The following is a 19,652-nucleotide window of genomic DNA, read 5'->3' as shown; positions in this document are numbered from 1 at the left end:
TAGCTCCAGGGTGACCAAGGCAGGAATATTCGACATTTAGAAATTATTCAACAGTCAAAAACTAAAAGAAGATACTAGTTAGACCTTAGCTGGAATATTGTGTATAGCTCTGGCCACCTACTATTTAGGAAGGATATGGGCTTTTTGAAGTGAGTGAAGGAGAGGTATAGGCCATAAGGTGTAAGAGAAGAATTAGGCCCATCAAGTCTGCTCCACCATTCAATGAGATCATAACTGATTTGATAATCTCAACTCCACTTTGCTGCTTAATTTCCATAATTCTTGATTCCTTTTATCATTAGAAATTTCTTTATCTCAGCTTTGCGTTTAGCAGGGCGAAAGTGGGTACTGCAGATGCTGGAGATTAGAGTCAAGATTAGAGTAGTGCTGGAAAAGCACAGCAGGTCAGGCAGCATCCTAAGAACAGGAAAATATATGTTTCAGGCCAAAGCCCTTCAAGCCTTGACAACCCTCTGCAGTAAAGAATTTCACAGATTTACTGCATTGTATGAGAAAAAGATTCTCATCTGTAACTTAAATGGATGACATTTTACTCTGAGATTATGTCCTGTAGTCCTAGACTGCCCTACAGGGGAAATTATCTCTCCTCATCAAGAATCGTAGAATCCCTACAATGCAGAAAGAGGCCATTTGGCCCATTAAGTCCAGACCCTCTGAACAGCATCCCACACAGACCCAGCCCTCTGCCCTATCCACCGTAACTCCATATTTTACCATATGCTAATCCACCTAGCCCACCCTACCCTGAACACCATTGGCAATTTAGTATGGCCAATCCATCTAATCTACATATCTTTGGACAATGGGAGAAAACTGAAGTATCTGGCAGAAACCAATGCAAACATGGGGAGAATGTGCAAACTCCACACAGAGAGTCATCTAAGGCTTGAATTAAAGCTAGGTCCATGAGGCTGTGAGATTGCAGTGCTAACCACTAAGTCATTGTGCCACCTCATCTACCCTGTCAAGCAGACTAAGAATCTAGTATGTTTCAATTACATCTCCTCTCAGTCTTCTAAACTGCAATGAGTACAAGCCGCATTTACTCATTCTCTCATTAGAAAATCCTTCCATAACTTGGATTAACCTAAACTGCCTCCACAGATCTTTCCTTGCTCAGGGGCCCAAAACTGTTCACAGTATTCCAGCTGTAGCCTGACTGTTGTCTTATATAAGTTGAACATAATCTCTTTGCACTATTCATAAAATATTGGACACTATATGCTTCATTAACTGTTTGGTCTACCTTAGCAAGTCCTCCCTGTTTTTATACTCCAATCCCTTTGAATTTAAGGTCAAAATTCCATTTGCCTTCCCTATCTCTGCTGAACTTGGATCCTAGCTTTTTGTGATGCATGTCTTAGGACTCCCAAATCCCCATCTGCTGCAGCTTTCTGCAGTCTTTCCCCATTTAAATAGTCTTCAGATCTTCTAATTTTCCTGCCAATGTTCATAACCTCACACTTTCCTACATCATATTCCATCTGCCTATTTTTTGCCCCATCACCTAGTCTGTCTCTATCCCTCTGTTGATTCATAGAACATAGAAGAATACAGCGCAGTACAGGCCCTTCGGCCCTCGATGTTGCACCGATCAAAGCCCGCCTAACCTACACTAACCCACTATCCTCCATATACCTATCCAATGCCGCTTAAATACCCATAAAGAGGGAGAGTCCACCACTGCTACTGGCAGGGCATTCCATGAACTTACAATTCGCTGAGTGAAGAACCTACCCCTAACATCAGTCCTATATCTACCCCCCCTTAATTTAAAGCTATGCCCCCTTGTAATAGCTGACTCCATACGTGGAAAAAGGTTCTCACTGTCAACCCTATCTAACCCCCTAATCATCTTGTACACCTCTATCAAGTCACCCCTAAACCTTCTTTTCTCCAATGAAAACAACCCCAAGTGCCTCAGCCTTTCCTCATAGGATCTTCCTACCATACCAGGCAACATCCTGGTAAACTTCCTCTGCACCCGTTCCAGTGCCTCCACATCCTTCCTATAGTACGGCGACCAAAACTGCACACAATATTCCAGATGCGGCCGCACCAGAGTCTTATACAACTGCAGCATGACCTCAGGACTCCGGAACTCAATTCCTCTACCAATAAAAGCCAGTACGCCATATGCCTTCTTCACTGCACTATTTACCTGGGTGGCAACTTTCAGAGATCTGTGTACACGGACACCAAGATCCCTCTGCTCTTCCACACTACCAAGTATCCGACCATTAGCCCAGTACCCCATCTTTTTGTTACTCTTACCAAAGTGAATCACCTCACACTTAGCTACATTGAACTCCATTTGCCACCTTTCTGCCCAGCTCTGCAGCTTCTCTATATCCCGCTGTAACCTGCCACATCCTTCCTCACTGTCTACAACTCCTCCGACTTTCGTATCATCCGCAAACTTGCTCACCCAACCTTCTAACCCTTCCTCCAGGTCATTTATAAAAATGACAAACAGCAATGGTCCCAAAACAGATCCTTGCGGAACACAGTGAGTCATCCTCACTGCTTCCCTCCCTAATTTTTTATGATTGACAAAATTGGTAATAGTACATTCATTTCCTTCATTAAAATCATTCCCTGTGGCATTCCACTAGTTACAGGTTGCACTCTTGAAAATGTCCCCTTAATCCATTCACTCTTGTTTTTAGTAGTTAGCCAATTCTCTATCCTTGCTAACTGCAAATATCATGGATTCTTATCTCATTGAGTAGCCTTATGTCTCAATAATTTATCAAAGATTTTTATGAGAGAATGGTTCCAGGAATGAGGGACTCCAATTATGAAAATAGACTGGAGAAGTTGTTTTACTTGTAAGAGAAGACTAGAAAAGATCTGATAATCAAAAGTATGAGGAGACCAAGCAGAGTAGATAGGGAGAAACTGATCACCCCCTATAAAAGGATCGAGAATAAGAGGATACTGATATGTTAATTAAAAAAATAAGCAGGTATGATGTGATAAATAGTCTTGTTTCACCCATTAACTGGTTAGGATCTAAAGTATTTAAATTCACCTTGGGAGTTGCTTATGCACTCTGAGAGAAACACTTTTACAAATGTGTTCTCTTTATTTATTATCTTGTATTTATTTTGACAGCCAAGAAATCCTTTAACTTCTCAAATTGCTTCTCTTCCAGACCTCACGAATGTACACTGGTCCTTTGTATGAGGATCTGTGTGCTGGAACCATGAAGGCCATTGCCATAGAGACCTTTTACCTGACTCAGAACAGACTGCATGTGAACTTGAGGAGAGCAATCCAACAGATTTTTGCACACAGTGCTAATCCTGCTGCTGTTATGACACTTCTAGAAGATAAACCATCTGATGCATCAAACCCCATCTCACTCAGGGATGTTAATGTCTCAGCGTAGCTGATCAACCCATGCCATTATTGGATGCATCCGAGAAAATAACTTACACGAGAGCAGCTCTGGAAACTGAAAATGTTTCCAGCTATGACTTTTTAATTTAAACAAATTTCCAGGATTTACGCTGGTTAACTTATGGACCTCTTCCAGGGAATGGAGAAGCCTAAATCAGCATTCCAAAACTGTTTCTTACAAGACAGTATTTCATCAAACCATTGGGCATGTAGTTATAGTAGTAATCTTGTCACTCTTGATATACATTTGGGACATGTAGCTTCACAGATTGTAGATTGAGGATGATTCATTGATAATCCAGGCACTCGAAATCTTCAGTGAGCAGGACAACTTGAAAGAACAGACAGCATCCCAGCTCCAGCAAGTTAGTTACTACAGTGTAGAACCTATTGCTGCTTGAAGAGGTTGGTGCTAATGAAATAATTACGTCAGTTCTGCTATAACATGTGTTTCTTTGACACGAATCGGCTTGAGCGCACTTGAAAAATTTAGACCGTTAATTGTAGAATGCGAACTTTCCTTACTTGTATTGGCTATAACACGATTCCGGCCCCACTAGTTTAAATGGTGTGGCTATTGTGCGATTTTCTTACAACATGAGATCGCACAAGAACAGAATTATCATGTTATATCAGAACAGACTGTAGTATAGTATTGGTTGCTTCTGATTAGTTAGTTACAGAATAAAAACTACATATGATGTATTGCTAAATTGAACAGGAATAATTGAGACACCATAAAGCATAAGAATTCTCATTTTGCCAAAACAGAAAGATTCATTAGTAAACCTCTCATTTCTAATAAGTTTGATGGTACATGTTGCTCAGCTCAAATATACCATTTTCAATATAAATTAGTATTAATAAATTAGTAACAGCAGTAATTGTTCAGCAGTAATGCATTATTTAATGCAAGGTCTTCTGGTGCATTAATTGGTGCATAATGCATCTTGATTTTCTCTTGGAAAGGAGATTTCAGCCATAAGGAAGACCCAACTTAATTCATGATACATACTTCAGGCAGACTAGAATCTAGACTGGGATGCATACAAAAGCATAGAGATGTAAATGTAATGATTTAAATGTTATGCGTTTGGGTTGTTTCAAAGTATTTTCTATTGACCCCTTTGCATTTGATCCAAAATTAACATTAGTTTATTTTGCCTTTACATTGTACTATGATTTGAAATGTGTGTCACTTCTCTTATTGTTTTCTGATATTCTACTTCACATTTCTGTAGAATTTTTTCAAAAAAATTATTGGAAAGAATATTTTCGAGAAAGTAAATGAACTCTTGAACTCTTAGAGTTCAGTTACTTGCACTCCTTTGAAATAGTGGAATTAGGTACTTGATTATCTTATCCAAATTAATCAACTGTTCCATTACAGTATACATAGAAAAACAAATCATTAGAATGATTAGCTGAAAAAAGAACATTTGTTTCAATGTTCTAATGAGATATTTTCTGTTAATCTATAGGACAAGCCTTCATTATGCATTGCAGCTTGTATAGTAGAGTCTAAAGTGTACCATCTCTAAGCACCATTTCATTTCAATTCCATCGTGCCTTTGTTTTAGTTATTTAAGAAATTGGCAAACCTAGTGGGTTGATAGGCTTATCTGAGTATTTAATTATCATTCTGTGCTGGAGCAGGATGTTGTAGAACTTGGGGTGGGATGCATTAAAGTTCAACATTGGCTGTTGTTTCACAGTCTGCTGGTTTAGGTGCCTGGTTGTGGTTCAGAGGTAAGATAGAATATTGTGCAGTTGGTTATGATTGGTGCTGTACTAATGTGGTGGTTTTGACAGTTGCCAACAATTTCTGTTTGTTTCAATGCCTGACTATAGTTCCACGGATTATCTAGGACACCTCTCTTATTCATCTTGATGAATAGTATGTGCTCCCATAGCTATAAATGTTGGAATTAGCAAATATGCTATTCAGAATGACCGAATTCAGAAGGAAATAAAGACAAGATTGAGAGAATTGTAGCCAATGTGTCAACACTGGAACCACCTCACCAAAGTCCATTTATTCTGATAAATGTTTGTACTTTTTCCCCATTTTGTTTTCTTGTATTTCTTAAGTATGTTCACAAAGAAGTAAATTTTTATCGGGGCCAAAAACTGTGTTATGAATTTGCACAAGAACTTGTATGCAACTGTTTAACTGGCCATACTTTTCAGAGGTAGTGCAGCCAATGTGCCTTTTTTTATCAGTATTCTACTGATTTATAATCTGTTCCCTTTTAGCAGAAGCCTCATTATACCATGTTCAGTAAAATGAAATAAAACACTTCCTCAGAAAATGGATTGTTAATTGTTTACAAAAAAAATTCTGTAAGTCAGAACGATTTTATGATGTCCAGATAATAGACTTATCTTAGCAACCCAAACTGATTTATCTTCTGTCTTTTTACACAAAAAAATGTTTTGCATAATGGCAAATTATTGTTAAGATGAAAGTTATATTTTCCCCAAGACTGAAGAAGCTATTTATCCATGATCTTATGTGGAAGTTGTAATTTTCAGGTTTATGTTTTTCATAATGTTCATTGATAACTAATGAAGATTAAAATAAAAATCAAACACAGTTCTGATCAAATATACCAAGAACATTATAACATGTCTTTATCTTCTTGGATGTTAACTGATCTGCTGTATATTTCCAACATATTCTGTTTCTATTTTCAGATTTCCAGCTTTCAATTTTGTCTTTCATTTGTACAGATAAAACTATCTTTTTATTAGCCAACTAAAACCATAGAAACATTTTTATGCTAACAAATTCATCAGACTGAACTATATATATCTGTTTTAAAAGGAAAAAAAAACTAATGGAATCATTTTATTTTATCAAAGTATTTTGCAAGTACGGATAATGTGAAACATGAATGTATACAAAAATAAACAAGGAAGCCATGATTTAGTGGTTGACTTGGACAGTGCCATTGTTTCAACAATGTAAGAACAGACAGGTTTGCTACATCTCCAGAAACATTTGGAACATTACTGGAATTGTATGCTTGTGTTAGGGACATAAAGTAGAGGAGACTGTAAAGTGATTTTTCAGTTAAGAAAGAACAATGCAGACATCTGAACTGATATGTTGTGAGGCAGTGGAAAAGCCTAAAACTGAATACTTGAAAAGTATTTTCTGGAGAAAATCTGAGTACATTTGATTGAGTGCATGACTGTTGCCTCAGAAATTTCAGTTGGCTTATCACCAGAACTTTGTGTTTGAAAATGAAAATGTACTTAAGAAGGAATAAACAATTATAAAATGGATCATACTTCTTGGTAATGGTGACCATATACATATTTTGTGAAAGTTCTGTATATTAGGCAATTTAAAATAATTGAGAAGATTTGTAGCTCAGGTTGAGGTTCTAGATGTACTGAGGTTCTGACTTGGACCTGATTTACCATCCCCTGAGAAAAAGAACAGGAAATGACATCACCATAGGAAATGACATCACCAAATGAAACCCAAACATATAAATAGAAAGCAGGAATCATCAGCAATGCTTTGGCTGGAGGCTCACCGAAGATGTAACCGAGTATGGTAACGAAACGTCTGAAAATGAACTTCCCGCTCAGCGAGCAAACCTACATCCAGAATTTAAAATAATTGATTTTAAAATTTTTAATTTTCCACTTTTGATATGGATTGCTTTGTACTTCCTGTTGATAAATATCAACATTTTTGTTTATTTCTTATGCTGCACATGCTTTACTTTAGGCCTATAGTGACCATGTAGAAAGGATTAATCCAATTCCCATTGATATTTATAAAACTGAAGTTATGTAACCTATGAAAAACATAGTGCAGGATACTTTGAGCTTTCATTGTAGAGAAAGATCTGAAAATACTCTAATTTGTCAATATCAGCTTGGAAAGGTTGGTATCACCTTTCTTTACAATTGGGTGATTTTTTATTCATGTCGGATTCAATCTGTTCTGGTGTTTTCAATTTTTACATGCTGTGTTATGCAGATCCTTTAGTCTAAAGACAGAACTTGCCACTTAAGTTCAGTAAAGTGTACAGGTTCTCCAATTCCTGGTATATTTTTAAAAATTCAATAGATCCTATAATCAAATAAAATGTAATGTTGTAGTCACAGTGCTCTAAAGGTGATTTATGTGTCTCCTATCAATTTCACATGGGGAGGGGAGTTTGCATTGGTGACTTGCCACTTATTTTATCTTGGCAAATGAGACTAGATTTATCTAGGATATCTGGTCGGCATGGAAGAGTTGGACCGAAGGGTCCGTTTCCGTGCTGTACATCTCTATGACTCTAATTGTGAACCAAAGTAAGGCATGGATACTTGCTAACCTTTCAGAATAGCATTCAAAAGAAAATTATCCAGCCATTCTTTTTCAGAAAAAGACTTGATGCAAGAACGAAATGTTAAAGGCTTTGTGTAGTTTTGTCATTGTTTTAACTTGTGTAAATCACTCAGGTGATGAATATGGGCACAGTTTATATCATGTGACAAATAAATGTGACAGAAAAATATTAGGTAGATCTTTAAGATTGAAATAGAAAATGTTTGGTGAATAAGCATATTTCTGGTACTTGATCTCCAATTTGGGTAAATGCAGTGTAATTCAAGTCACATTCTCTACATGTATGGATATCAGGTACTTTCGAACGTGTAGGTCAAGGTGGATTGACGCTTTTTGATCAGTATAACAGGTATTGTGGAGGCAAAAGGACATAGAGTCATACAACATTTCAAGTGCTCACCCACTTAATTTGTAAATGGTGTGAGATTTCCTACCTCTACTACCCTCCCAGACAGTGCATTCCGGATTCCCATCATCCTCTGAGTTAAAGAAAGGCTTTTTTCAAATCCCCTCTAAATTTCCACCCTTTAAAATGATGACCTCACGTTACCATCATTTGTCATTGGCGGTCCCTCGCAGACAAGGATGACTTTCTTCCACTCTCGGTGAGTCCTTGAGTGGCTGAACAGTCCACTATGGCTTCTGCAGACACTTGGGGCAAAAGATGGTTGCGGAAAGAGATGGGTGGAAAATTGGTGTGGCAGCATGCTCCTTAAACTGTTTTCTGCTGGCTTTGCTTTTTTTCTCCTTATTATACACCTTCAACAACGGGGAAGCTTCATATCCATCCTTCCATGCCACTGATAATTGCATATGCCTCAATCAGGATAACTGTGGATTGTTAATAATGTACACTCATAATTTAGCTGAATAGATTGTGATCATTACAATTAACTTTTTTTTATACTGAATGTTTAAATTACATTCTTGCTGTTGCATTAGAAATATGCACTGCATCATAAGGGTTGGGAATATATTTAATCCAATTAATTTATACTGCTAATTCTCCACCTAAGATGTTTGTTAGTAAATTTTTATTTCTTTCTGAAAGAGGACTTTGATGCTGCATGATCACTTCGTGAGGTCCCTCCTTGTTTCACACACACACATTTGAAGTGTATCTTAAAATTTCAAATCATGTCCTTTGTAGTAGCATGTTATTATAATTTACTTTGTTTCTGCCATGCTACTTGAACAATGTATTCTATTGCTATAATGGAGGAAGTGAGGACTGCAGATGCTGGAGATCAGAGCTGAAAAATGCATTGCTGGAAAACGCGCAGCAGGTCAGGCAGCATCTAAGGAGCAGGAGAATTGACGTTTCAGGCATAAGCCCTTCTTCAGGATTTATGCCCGAAACGTTGATTCTCCTGCTCCTTGGATGCTGCCTGACCTCCTGCGCTTTTCCAGCAACACATTTTTCAGTATTGCTATAATGGTCTACTCTTTTTGGAAATTCTTTTGAGAAATTACTGTCAGTATGAATACATTTGAACTCAGAGGGGTGGACTAATTGTTATTTCCATTGATGCAATAATGTATATGAACAAGATATATATAATTATTAAACTCAATGTTTAACTTCTTTATCCCCTTAGTTATAAATTATTCTTTCCCAGAATCATTTTCCATATGAAGAAAATATACAAAATACCGTGCAAGGACTGTAACAAACACTACATTGGACAAACAGGCAGAAAACTAGCCACCAAGATACATGAACACCAACTAGCCACAAAAAGACATGACCCTCTCTCACTGGTATCCTCACATACAGATGAAGGACACCACTTCGACTGGGACAACGCATCCATCCTAGGACAAGCCAAACAAAGACATACACGAGAATTCTTAGAAGCATGGCATTCCAACCAGAACTCTATCAACAAACACATTGAGTTAGACCCCATCTACCACCCTCTGAGAAAAAGAACAGGAAGTGACTTCACCACAGGAAATTACATCACCAGCCCAAACAAATAAATAGGACTTATCAGCAGTGCTTCACCTGAGGCCCACTAAAGATGTTACCTAGTAGGGTGACGAAATGTCTGGAAATGAACCTTACAGCTCAGCGAGCAAACCTACATCCAGAACCTCAAGCTGAGCTACAAATCTTTTCAAAACTCGCTAGACTAGGAACCAATTTTGGATATTTTGTGCTTGTGATTTAATAAAAAAAATTAAAACTTCATTTGGGTTAGCAGGTTATTGTACTCACAGGAATTAATTAGTATTCTACAGAGTGTTGTAAGCACATTTGATCATATAGATATGAATTTATTTTTAAAATCTTTCAAACTTGCTTAAAATAATTGAGGCTTAAATTATGAATTATTTTGAAATTTTGGGTGTTGCATTTTGAATGCTGTCTCTGCTGGAAATCTCAGATACAAATGGGAAGATGCTGGAAGTATTCAGTCGGTTAGGCAGCACCGTAATGACAGAAACAAAGGTCATTTGAGCTGTTCTAATGAAAGGCAATTGACCTGAAATGTTAAATTGGTTTCTGCCTTCAAAGGTGCTGCCTGATCCGCAGAACATTTTTCATTATTATGATAAAGGTTATGTCCTTTATTAATTTGATGCAGAATATAAAATAATTTTAATGCAGTGCCATGTCTTTCAATGTATCCAATAAATATTTAATTGAATTGGACTCAGTTTTTATATCATATTTAGATGCTTAGCTTCAGGAAAACAACCCAGGGCACATGAGATATTAAGTCAGCTGATCAGAAGAAGCGTGTTTACTGACAAGTGACCTGAAGGAAGTGTGGTGGTGGGAATTATAAAGCTTACTGACTTGACAACTGAAGGCACAGCCACTGATACTTGAGGCCAGAATTGAGTGTAAATATTAATGTAGGAGATGAGGAGAGGTGAAGCCGTGAAGGATTTTGAACATTAAGGAGGTTTGTAAATTACATATATTTTATTGCACCATAATGTTCTATAAATGGTGATTCCGCTCCTTACAAACGCACTTTTAAGATCGCCAGCTGACACCATAGTTTCTCTCGATTCACTATTATTTGGTCATTATTACATTTGTGTTTATGGGGATTTGCCGTACCCAAGTAAACTTTTGTGTAATATATATTGCATTTATACAGCACCGTGATCACTATTGTCGATTTTCGAGCACTTAATTACATTACAACAGCGGCTATGCTTTTACAAAATTAAATGTGAGACTGTGCAGCTCTTTGGGAATCTTAAGGTTGCAAGAGGCGCGACAGAAATGCAAATGTTTGCTTCCATGTCAACAATTTTCTTGATGACAGCCCACATCCTATTTTGACAATGACGTGAAGCTGAGTATTTGGCGTTGTCGAAACCACTCAAACAGGCGGATCCGCGAGTGGAATTGAGGGCAATGTGTATTGAAGCAGCCCCCATTAGCTTCTTGCGAGATGAAGGAAAGATTGTCTGTTCTCCAGGTAAAATCTGTACATTTTACGGTCTCGCTTGTTTGTTTCTTGTTGTGGGTACCATTGCCCTTAACTGAAATATTCCGCTCCGGCTGAGAGAGAGAGGATCTCTGGGCCCTAAGTCCCCGACACTCGACTAAATCTGAGCCGGGCTGGGAGCCCAGCAAAGGCGGGTCTTCAGAACATCTCCCAGTCACTCAAAACAAAAAGAAACCTGCAGGTACTACATGATTTATTCACACTAAATGATAGCAATTAAAATTTAAAATATCGGAACCATAACCTGCAGATTAAATACACTTTATTCTTGTCCAAATAAACTGGACTGATTAGTCATGGGAAAATGTTTCAAGGGCAGAGTTTTGCACTTAACTGAAATTTCTCTTTCTAAAACCCTGTGCTGTAACTAAAAGTGGGTAACGAATTACTTGCAATTTGTGACAACTCTGATCCAAATAATTAGAAGCAGCAACTAAAATTTTGAAACAAAATATGTTTTTTTTTGAAAGGTAGCCTGAAAAGGAATAAAGGAAGGTGAAGAGAGATATGGTGGGATGAAAGTAATTCCAAAGCTCGGAATCCAAATAGTGAAAGGTGTCGTGAAGGTTCTGGACCTACATTGAGTTGAGTTAGTTGATAATCGAACAAACTGTAAGCCTCACAGGAAAAATAAGATAGACTAATGAGTTTGAGGAGTCACAAGATTAAAAGAAAGTAATGACTACTGATAGTTATCCAAAAAAAGGATGGTAGTATTAGATTTCATTGTATTACTTTTTGTTTCATTTGCAGATAATAGCCTCACTGCTATAAACATGTTACTGTGTATAATTTTTTTAATGTAAATTGTAATGTTTTAAAGGTAGAATTAGACTTGATATGTGTTACACTTTTGATGACCACAACAAATGCTATGGAGATACAATATAAATTACGGTACAGTTTTCCCAGTTCATTTCATTAGACACTTTACAGATGCTTGCACCTTACCGACTCCTAACTCCTACCAGACTCCCGGACTGGGCGGACATTGTCTTGAAGGGATGGTGAGAAAAGGTCAAACACCTAAACTACAAGAGTCAATATATTCTAGAATAAGCGGTTTAGAAAAAAAAGGCAATTATAATTAATACATAGAATGAACTTCCAGATGTCCAGACTAAAGATGGAAACTGTGGAATTATTCAATGTTTAGGAGCAGAGGGGGAATTGTAGACTCTTTCTGAACAGGTGAACTAAGCCAAATTACTTTTCCATCTCTAATTATCTTGAAATGCTGTAAGAACTAAGTGAATTTTATGCACATTCATGATCATTTATTCATAATTGGAAAATAAATGTATTTCTGTTGCTAACGTAATAATTTTGCTTTAACAATTACTTTCTCAGTCTAAAGAAAAATCTGATGGAAATTAAAATGTGATTATGCGGGGCTTTCTTTGAGCATATGTGAAGTGCATTGTGACAATGACTATTTTGGATATGGAGATCCCAAAGAAGAAACTGTTTGAAGATCCTGGTTTCCCTGCTTCTAGCACATCTCTTTTTTCAAATTATTCTACACCCATTGCTAAATTCAGAAGTAAAATCACATGGCTACGACCACAGGTGAGAATTTATCTGTCTGGTTGGAAAGTATCTCAACTGCTCACACAGATTTTAAATATATAGTTTATCACAAGGTTTACAGGAGTTTACTTGCATAATTTTATGCAATATTTGCATAACTTATATTTTAAAATTTACTGTTTTACACAGCTGGTCAATAATTATGTTAAATCAGATATAATCTGTGACATTGAGAGTTGATCAAATCAAGTTACCTATCCCATTGTGGAGCAGGTGATAGGTATTCATGAGATTGGTAGGGATTTTATTGCACTTGAGAGCAGACAGTTAGGGATTATCATTAGCAGAAGCATCACTAAAATCTGGTTAAGACTGTGAGAGACCTGTAAAATCCATTTAGATGATATGTTATGTTTCATACTTAAAATGCACTGATGCCATTGCCCTGGAACTATTATAAAGTGTAGAGTATTTTAATTAAGTCATTTTAACAGCTAAGAATCTTCAATAATCTTTCTTGTCTTGGGGAAACTGTCACATACTGTTTGTACAGAAGCTGACAGGATGTGTTGATGCCTCATCTGTTGAAATAATTCCTATTGCAAATAAGTCAGAGAAGTAAGGAAGACTCTAGCCACAATCTTTCAATTCTCCTCTGATTCGGAAGTGGTGTCAGATGAATGTAGAGTTGCAAGTGTTGTGCTCTTCTGAAAAGGTGTGACGGATAAACTCGGTTAGCTACAGGCTAGTCAATCTGATGTCAGTGATAAGGAAGTTTCTAGAACCATAATCTGGGGCAAAGTTTCACTTAGAAAAACATAGGTTAATAAATGACACTAAATTGTGTCTACTGTACTAAACTGAGTCCCTCAATAACAAAGAAGATTGAAGAAAGTTGTAGTCAGGACTGGCAAATTGAAGTTACAAGGAAAAATTGGACAGATTGGAGTTGGTTTTCCTTAGAGGGAGCTGAGGGGCGATTTCAATGACGTGTGCAAACTGAGTGGTCTAGATGGACTGGATATCAAGGACCTAAGCAGTCAAATTTTCATTTCAGTTTATAATCCAAAAAAAAGCAAAATATTTGCTATCATGCATGCACAAATCATTGAAGTTGGAAGGCCAAGTTTATGTAGTTTTTTTGAGGGGGGCATGCTTTTGGAATTATTATAAAAAGAAGCACATAATACACAACCGAGGAAGTTATGGAAATAAATAAATCATCTTTAATTTGGCCTTGACTGGAGTGTTGTGTCCTTCTTGGAACTGGCACAGCATGATGGCCAAATACACCTGTGTTTTATGATGTGGGAAATTTCCTGATATGATAAAGTAATTTCACATGCTTATATTAAAAAAACTGAACAAAATAAACAGTATTAAATGTGGGCTTCAATTTCTAATCTAGAACCTGATTTATTGTCTTTGACATATTTTTAAACTACAGCTGAAGAGGTGATTTTTCCTGCTTGAGTATAATTGTTCATTTTAAATCTGAGATATATAAATTTTTGTTAAGCAAACATATTAAGTGATACAGGCCAAAGGCATGTATACGAAGTTAGGCCATAGGTGATCTCATTGAATAGCAGAACAGGTTTGAGAGGCTGAATGGCATACTCCTGTTCCTATAATGTAAAGTTTCACTGATATTGTGTGCTCTTTTATTTGACTGAAATTGTTTGGAATTTACAGGAAATTTCGAGATCACCTCGGTTGTTTCCAGAAAACCCACAGGATGGAAAGATAAAACAAGGCCTCTTGGGAGATTGCTGGTTCTTGTGTGCATGTGAAGCTTTGCGTAAAAACAGACAGCTCTTAGATAAGGTATTTCAATGGAAAGAAGACAGATCTAATTCTGAAATTTATTCCAGCGAATGCAAAATATTTACTTTCTCTGATGCACTTCTCAGGATAATGCCTTGATAGAATTAATCTGGGTTAAAGTTTAAACAAAGTTTGGCATTTAACTATCAGTTTTCCAGGAGTTGGTCTGGGACAGTTTGGCTAGGGTCACGGAAAGGTTTGGAGCACATCTCTTCATTACTGTTGCCAGAATGCTTTCAGACCTTAGACCCTTTACAGCATCCAGTGGCTTCAGCTGTTTTTTGATTTCACATAGTTTTAGCTATTTTGATTCACTTTGTGATGGTGAGGACTTCTGATGAGATGGATCATCCACTCAGCACTTCTGACTGAAGGTTACTGCAAATGCTTCAGCATTATCTTTTACGCTGATAATGTTGGGCTCCCGTGCCATTAAAGATGGGAAGGTTTGTGGATCCATGTCCTGTAAGTTGCTTGATTGTCCAACACTATTCAAGACTGAATGTGGCTGGACTGTAGAGTCTGATCTGATTGTAGAATCATTTGGCTCTATCCATCACTTGCTGCTTGGCATATAAGTAACTCTGTATTGTAGCTTCACTAGATTGGCACCTCATTTTTAGGTATGCCTAGAACTGCTCCTGACAAGCATTCTTGCAATCTCTCTTGAACCTGAGTTGATCCCCTGGCCTGAGTAATAGTAGAGTCAAGGATATGTGTTTGGAGATTTAGTTGGAATACAGTTTACTGCTGTTGATGACATACAGTGCCTTACTGATGCTTAGTCTTGAGTTGCTAGAATTGTTCAAAGACATTTAGCACCATGATAGTGCCACACAACATGCTAAAAGATTTTGTCACTGTAAAGGCAGGATTTTGTCTCCACAAGGACTGGGTGGCGAACATTCTGTCTGATACTGTCAAGGATGGACAGATCTGCAGCAGACTGGTGAGAATGAGGTCAAGCATGTTTCTGCCTCTTGGTTCCCTCACTACCTGCTGCAGACCAAGTCTGACAGCTGTCTAGAGTCTGACCAGTTCAGTCAGTAGTGATGCTGCCAAGCCAGTCTTGGTGATGTACAACAAATCCCCCACCCAGAACATACTCTGTGCCCTTACCACCCTCAGTGCTTCCTCCCAGTGCTGTTCACTTTGGAGTATTGATTCATCAGCTTAGTGGGAGTGCGATATATAGAAATCAGCTAAAGCTTTCCTTGCCCAGGTTTGACCTGATGCCATTATATTTCATGGGATCCAAATCAATGTTGAGGATTCCAGAGCAATCGTCTTATCCATCTGTATACCCCGTGCTGTTACTTCTGCCCTGACTTGCCCTGAGGTGTTGTGCTCAACTATCCCGCCCAGTTTTGGCGTTGTCCCCCAGATGTGGGTAAAGAGGACTTTGCAGCATTGACAGGGTTGGCAGAGCAACATCTGCATTGCCAAGCGGTGTCCACAGTTCTTTAAGACTTGTTAGCAACTGATGCAACTGATTGACTTACTCCGCCATTGCAGAGGGCAGTTAAGAGTGAACAACATTGCAGATGACACAAAGCTGAGTGGGAAGGTGAGCTTTGAAGAGGATGGAGAAATGTTTCAGTGTGATTCAGATGAGTTGAATGAGTGGGCAAAGGCACAGCAGATGATAATATTGATACACATGAGATGGTCCATTTTGGTAGCAAGGAGTATTACTATTTGAATGGTTATAATTTGGAGATGCCGGTGTTGGACTGGGGTGTACAAAGTTAAAAATCACACAACACCAGGTTATAGTCCAACAGGTTCAATTGGAAGCACTAGCTTTCGGAGCGTCGCTCCTTCATCAGGTGGTAGTGGAGGGCTCAATCCTAACGCAGAGTTTATAGCAGAAATTTACAGTGTGATGTAACTGAAATTATACATTGAAAAATTGATTGTCTGCTAAGTCTTTCATCTGTTAGAATAGCATGACAGTTTCACTTCTTTCATGTGTAAATCACAAAACCTTGTCTTTTTAAAAGTTGCATTCTCAGGTTAGCTGTTAACAATGGTGATAGCTAGACAATATGTTGAAGGTGTTAGCCCCTTGTGTACTTTGTCTATGCCATGATGTTTAGTTTGATTCTAATCTAAAAAGTGAGATAACGGGAGTTTAACATGAATTCATGCAGTTTTTGAGCAAAGTACAATGTAACCCTGCATGTACAAATTCACCCCACAAAATAAATGTGTGCATGTGGGTCTTTGTCTGTCTGTCTGTGTCTGTCTGTCTGGGTTGGGGGTTGTGAGTGTGAGAAAGTGTATGTGTGTGTAGTGAATGCAGAGGGTCTTAAGTCTGTGAGGGGGTGTATGTGAGAGTGTGGGAGTGTGTGTGGGTGTCTGTGTGTATGTGTGTATAGGAGTGAGAGTGTGTTTGTGTATAGTGCAATGGTGGTCACCTGTAATGTGACATGAACCCAAGGTCCCGGTTGAGGCCCTCCCTCTGGGTACCGAACTTAGCTATCAGCCTCTGCTCGGCCACTTTTCGCTGCTGCCTGTCCAGAAGTCTGCCTTGGAGGATGGTCACCCAAAGGTCCAAGGTCGAATGTCCTGGACCACTGAAGTATTCCCCAACTGGGAGGAAACACTCCTGTCTATTGATTGTTGTGCGGTGCCCATTCATCTGTTGTCGTAGCCTTTGCTCTGTTTCCCCAATGTACAATGCCTCCAGGCATCCTTGCCTACAACGTTGGCTGAGTCACATGAGTACCGTGATGACCTCCTCAGGAGACAAACACGTGCTGCAACTGACAGGGTACCCTTCGTTGTTCAGTATTTCCCAGGAGCTGAAAAACTATGCCATGTTCTCCATGACCTGCAACACATTATCAATGAGGACCTTCCCCACACCTCCACTACTTGCCTTTAAACAACCACCAAACCTCACACAGATCGTTGTTCATAGCAAGCTGCCCGGCTCTCAGGACAACTTCATACAATCCTGTAACGGTAGGCGCTGCAAGATGTGTCAGAATGTGGACATAGATACCACTATTACACATGGGGACACCTCCCACCTTGTACATGGCAGGTACTCATGTGACTCAGCCAACGTTGTCTACCTTATACTCTGCAGGCAAGGATGCCCGGAGGCATGATACTTTGGAGAAACCGAGCAAAGACTACGACAATGGATGAATGGGCACCGCACAACAATCAACAGACAAGAGGGTTCCCTCCCAGTTGGGGAACACTTCAGTGGTCCAGGACATTCAACCTCGGACCTTCGGGTAACCATCCTCCAAGGCGGACTTCAGGACAGGCAGCAGCGAAAAGAGGCCGAGCAAAGATTGATAGCTAAGTTCGGTACCCATAGGGAGGGCCTCAACCGGGACCTTGGGTTCATGTCACATTACAGGTGACCACCATTGCACTATATACACACACACAGATACTCCTACACACACACGCTCTCACACACACACACAGGCACTCCTAGATACACATGGACACACATATACACAGACACCCACACACACCCTTGCAGCACGCACACTCACACATACACCCCCTCACAGACTTAAGACACTCAGCACCCACTACACACACACATACACTTTCTCATTCTCACAACCCCCAACCCAGACAGACAGACAGACAGACAAAGACCCACATGCACACATATATTTTGTGGGGTAAATTTGTACTTGCAGGGTTACATTGTATTTTGCTCAAAAACTGCATGAATTCATGTAAAACTCCATTATCTCACTTTTTAGATTAGAATCAATCTAAACATCAGGTCATAGACAGAAAACACAAGGGGCTAACACCTTCAACATATTGTCTAGCTATCACCATTGTTATCACCATTGAATCACCTGATGAAGGAGCGTCGCTCCGAAAGCTCGTGTGCTTCCAATTAAGCCTGTTGGACTATAACCTGGTGTTGTGTGATTTTTACCATTATTAACAGCTAACCTGAGAATGCAATGTTTTAAAAAACAAGGTTTTGTGATTTACACATGAAAGACGTGAAACTGTCTGGCTATTCTAACAGATGAAATGCTCAACAGACATTCAATTTTTCAATGTATAATTTCAGTTACATCACACTGTAAATTTTTGCTATAAATTCTCTATGTTAGGATTGAGCCCTCCACTACCACCTGATGAAGGAGCGACGCTCCGAAAGCTAGTGTGCTTCCAATTGAACCTGTTGGACTATAACCTGGTGTTGTGTGATTTATATTTGAATGGTGACGACTGCAATTGACAAAAATTGGATGTTTGTGTACACCAGTTACTGAAAGTAAACATACAGCTGCTGCAGGCAGTGAAGAAGATAAAGAGTATGTTGGCCTTCATAGCGAGAGGATTCAAGTAGAGGAGCAGGGATATCTTCTGACAATTGTACAGGCTCTTAGTGAGACCACACCCGGAGTAGTGTTAGCAGTTTTGATCTCCTTATCTGAGGAAGGATGTTCTTGCTATGGTGGGAATGCAATAACAGATTACCAGACTGCTTCCTGGGATGACAGAATTGACTAATGAAGAGAGACTGGATTAGTTAGTACTCTATTCACAGCAGTTTAGAAGAATATGGGGGGGGGAATTCTCACAGAAACCTATACAATTCGACCATAACTATACAGAGTAAAGCAGGATGGATGTCCCTGATGACAGGGGAATCCAGAGCCAGGAGTCACAATCTATGGATATAGGGTAGGCAGTGAAGGACTGAGATGAGAATATTTTTTCACCCAGAGAGTGGTGAACCTGTGGAATTCTGTGCCACAGAAAGAGACCAAAACATTCAATTTTTTGAGAAGTTTTATATATCTCTTGGGGCAGGAGAGATCAAAGGATATTGGGAGGAAGTGGGAACACGATGCTGAGTTGAATTATCAGGCATGGTCGTATTTAATAGCGGAGTTGGCTCAAAGGGCTGAAAGGCCTACTCCTGCTGTTTTCTATGTTTCTATCGCTGTTGTCCGGAGACCCATGTAGATAAAGATGGCAGTTTTCCTTCCCTTTAGTAACTCAAACATGTTAAGATAAATAACAATCGACAATTT

The 19,652-nt window shown here is 38.8% G+C and overlaps 2 protein-coding genes across 7 annotated transcripts in view; both read left to right on the top strand.

The window, feature by feature from the left end:
• rnpepl1 (arginyl aminopeptidase like 1) overlaps positions 1-6,744 on the top strand; it is a 74,668-nt gene extending 67,924 nt beyond the window's left edge. For 2 of the 3 annotated variants that reach the window (XM_072572413.1, XM_072572416.1), the window contains one exon: positions 3,179-6,744. In XM_072572413.1, the coding sequence (XP_072428514.1) occupies positions 3,179-3,415 (237 nt within the window). In that variant the 3' untranslated portion in view covers positions 3,416-6,744. The remainder of the gene's footprint in view (positions 1-3,178) is intronic. The other variant, XM_072572415.1, reaches the window with a different exon arrangement.
• Positions 6,745-10,546: 3,802 nt separating this feature from the next.
• Positions 10,547-19,652, top strand: part of capn10 (calpain 10) — a 45,651-nt gene continuing 36,545 nt past the window's right edge. The window contains exons 1-3 of one of the 4 annotated variants that reach the window (XM_072572412.1): positions 10,547-10,698; positions 12,607-12,825; positions 14,482-14,613. In XM_072572412.1, the coding sequence (XP_072428513.1) occupies positions 12,685-12,825; positions 14,482-14,613 (273 nt within the window). In that variant the 5' untranslated portion in view covers positions 10,547-10,698; positions 12,607-12,684. The other 3 variants (XR_011960883.1, XM_072572410.1, XM_072572411.1) reach the window with 3 other exon arrangements.

Source organism: Chiloscyllium punctatum, chromosome 6 (genome assembly GCF_047496795.1).
Source record: "Chiloscyllium punctatum isolate Juve2018m chromosome 6, sChiPun1.3, whole genome shotgun sequence".
Classification (NCBI taxonomy): Eukaryota; Metazoa; Chordata; class Chondrichthyes; order Orectolobiformes; family Hemiscylliidae; genus Chiloscyllium; species Chiloscyllium punctatum.
The sequence above is the reverse complement of the archived record's forward strand: the minus strand, read 5'-3'. Positions and strand labels throughout refer to the sequence as shown.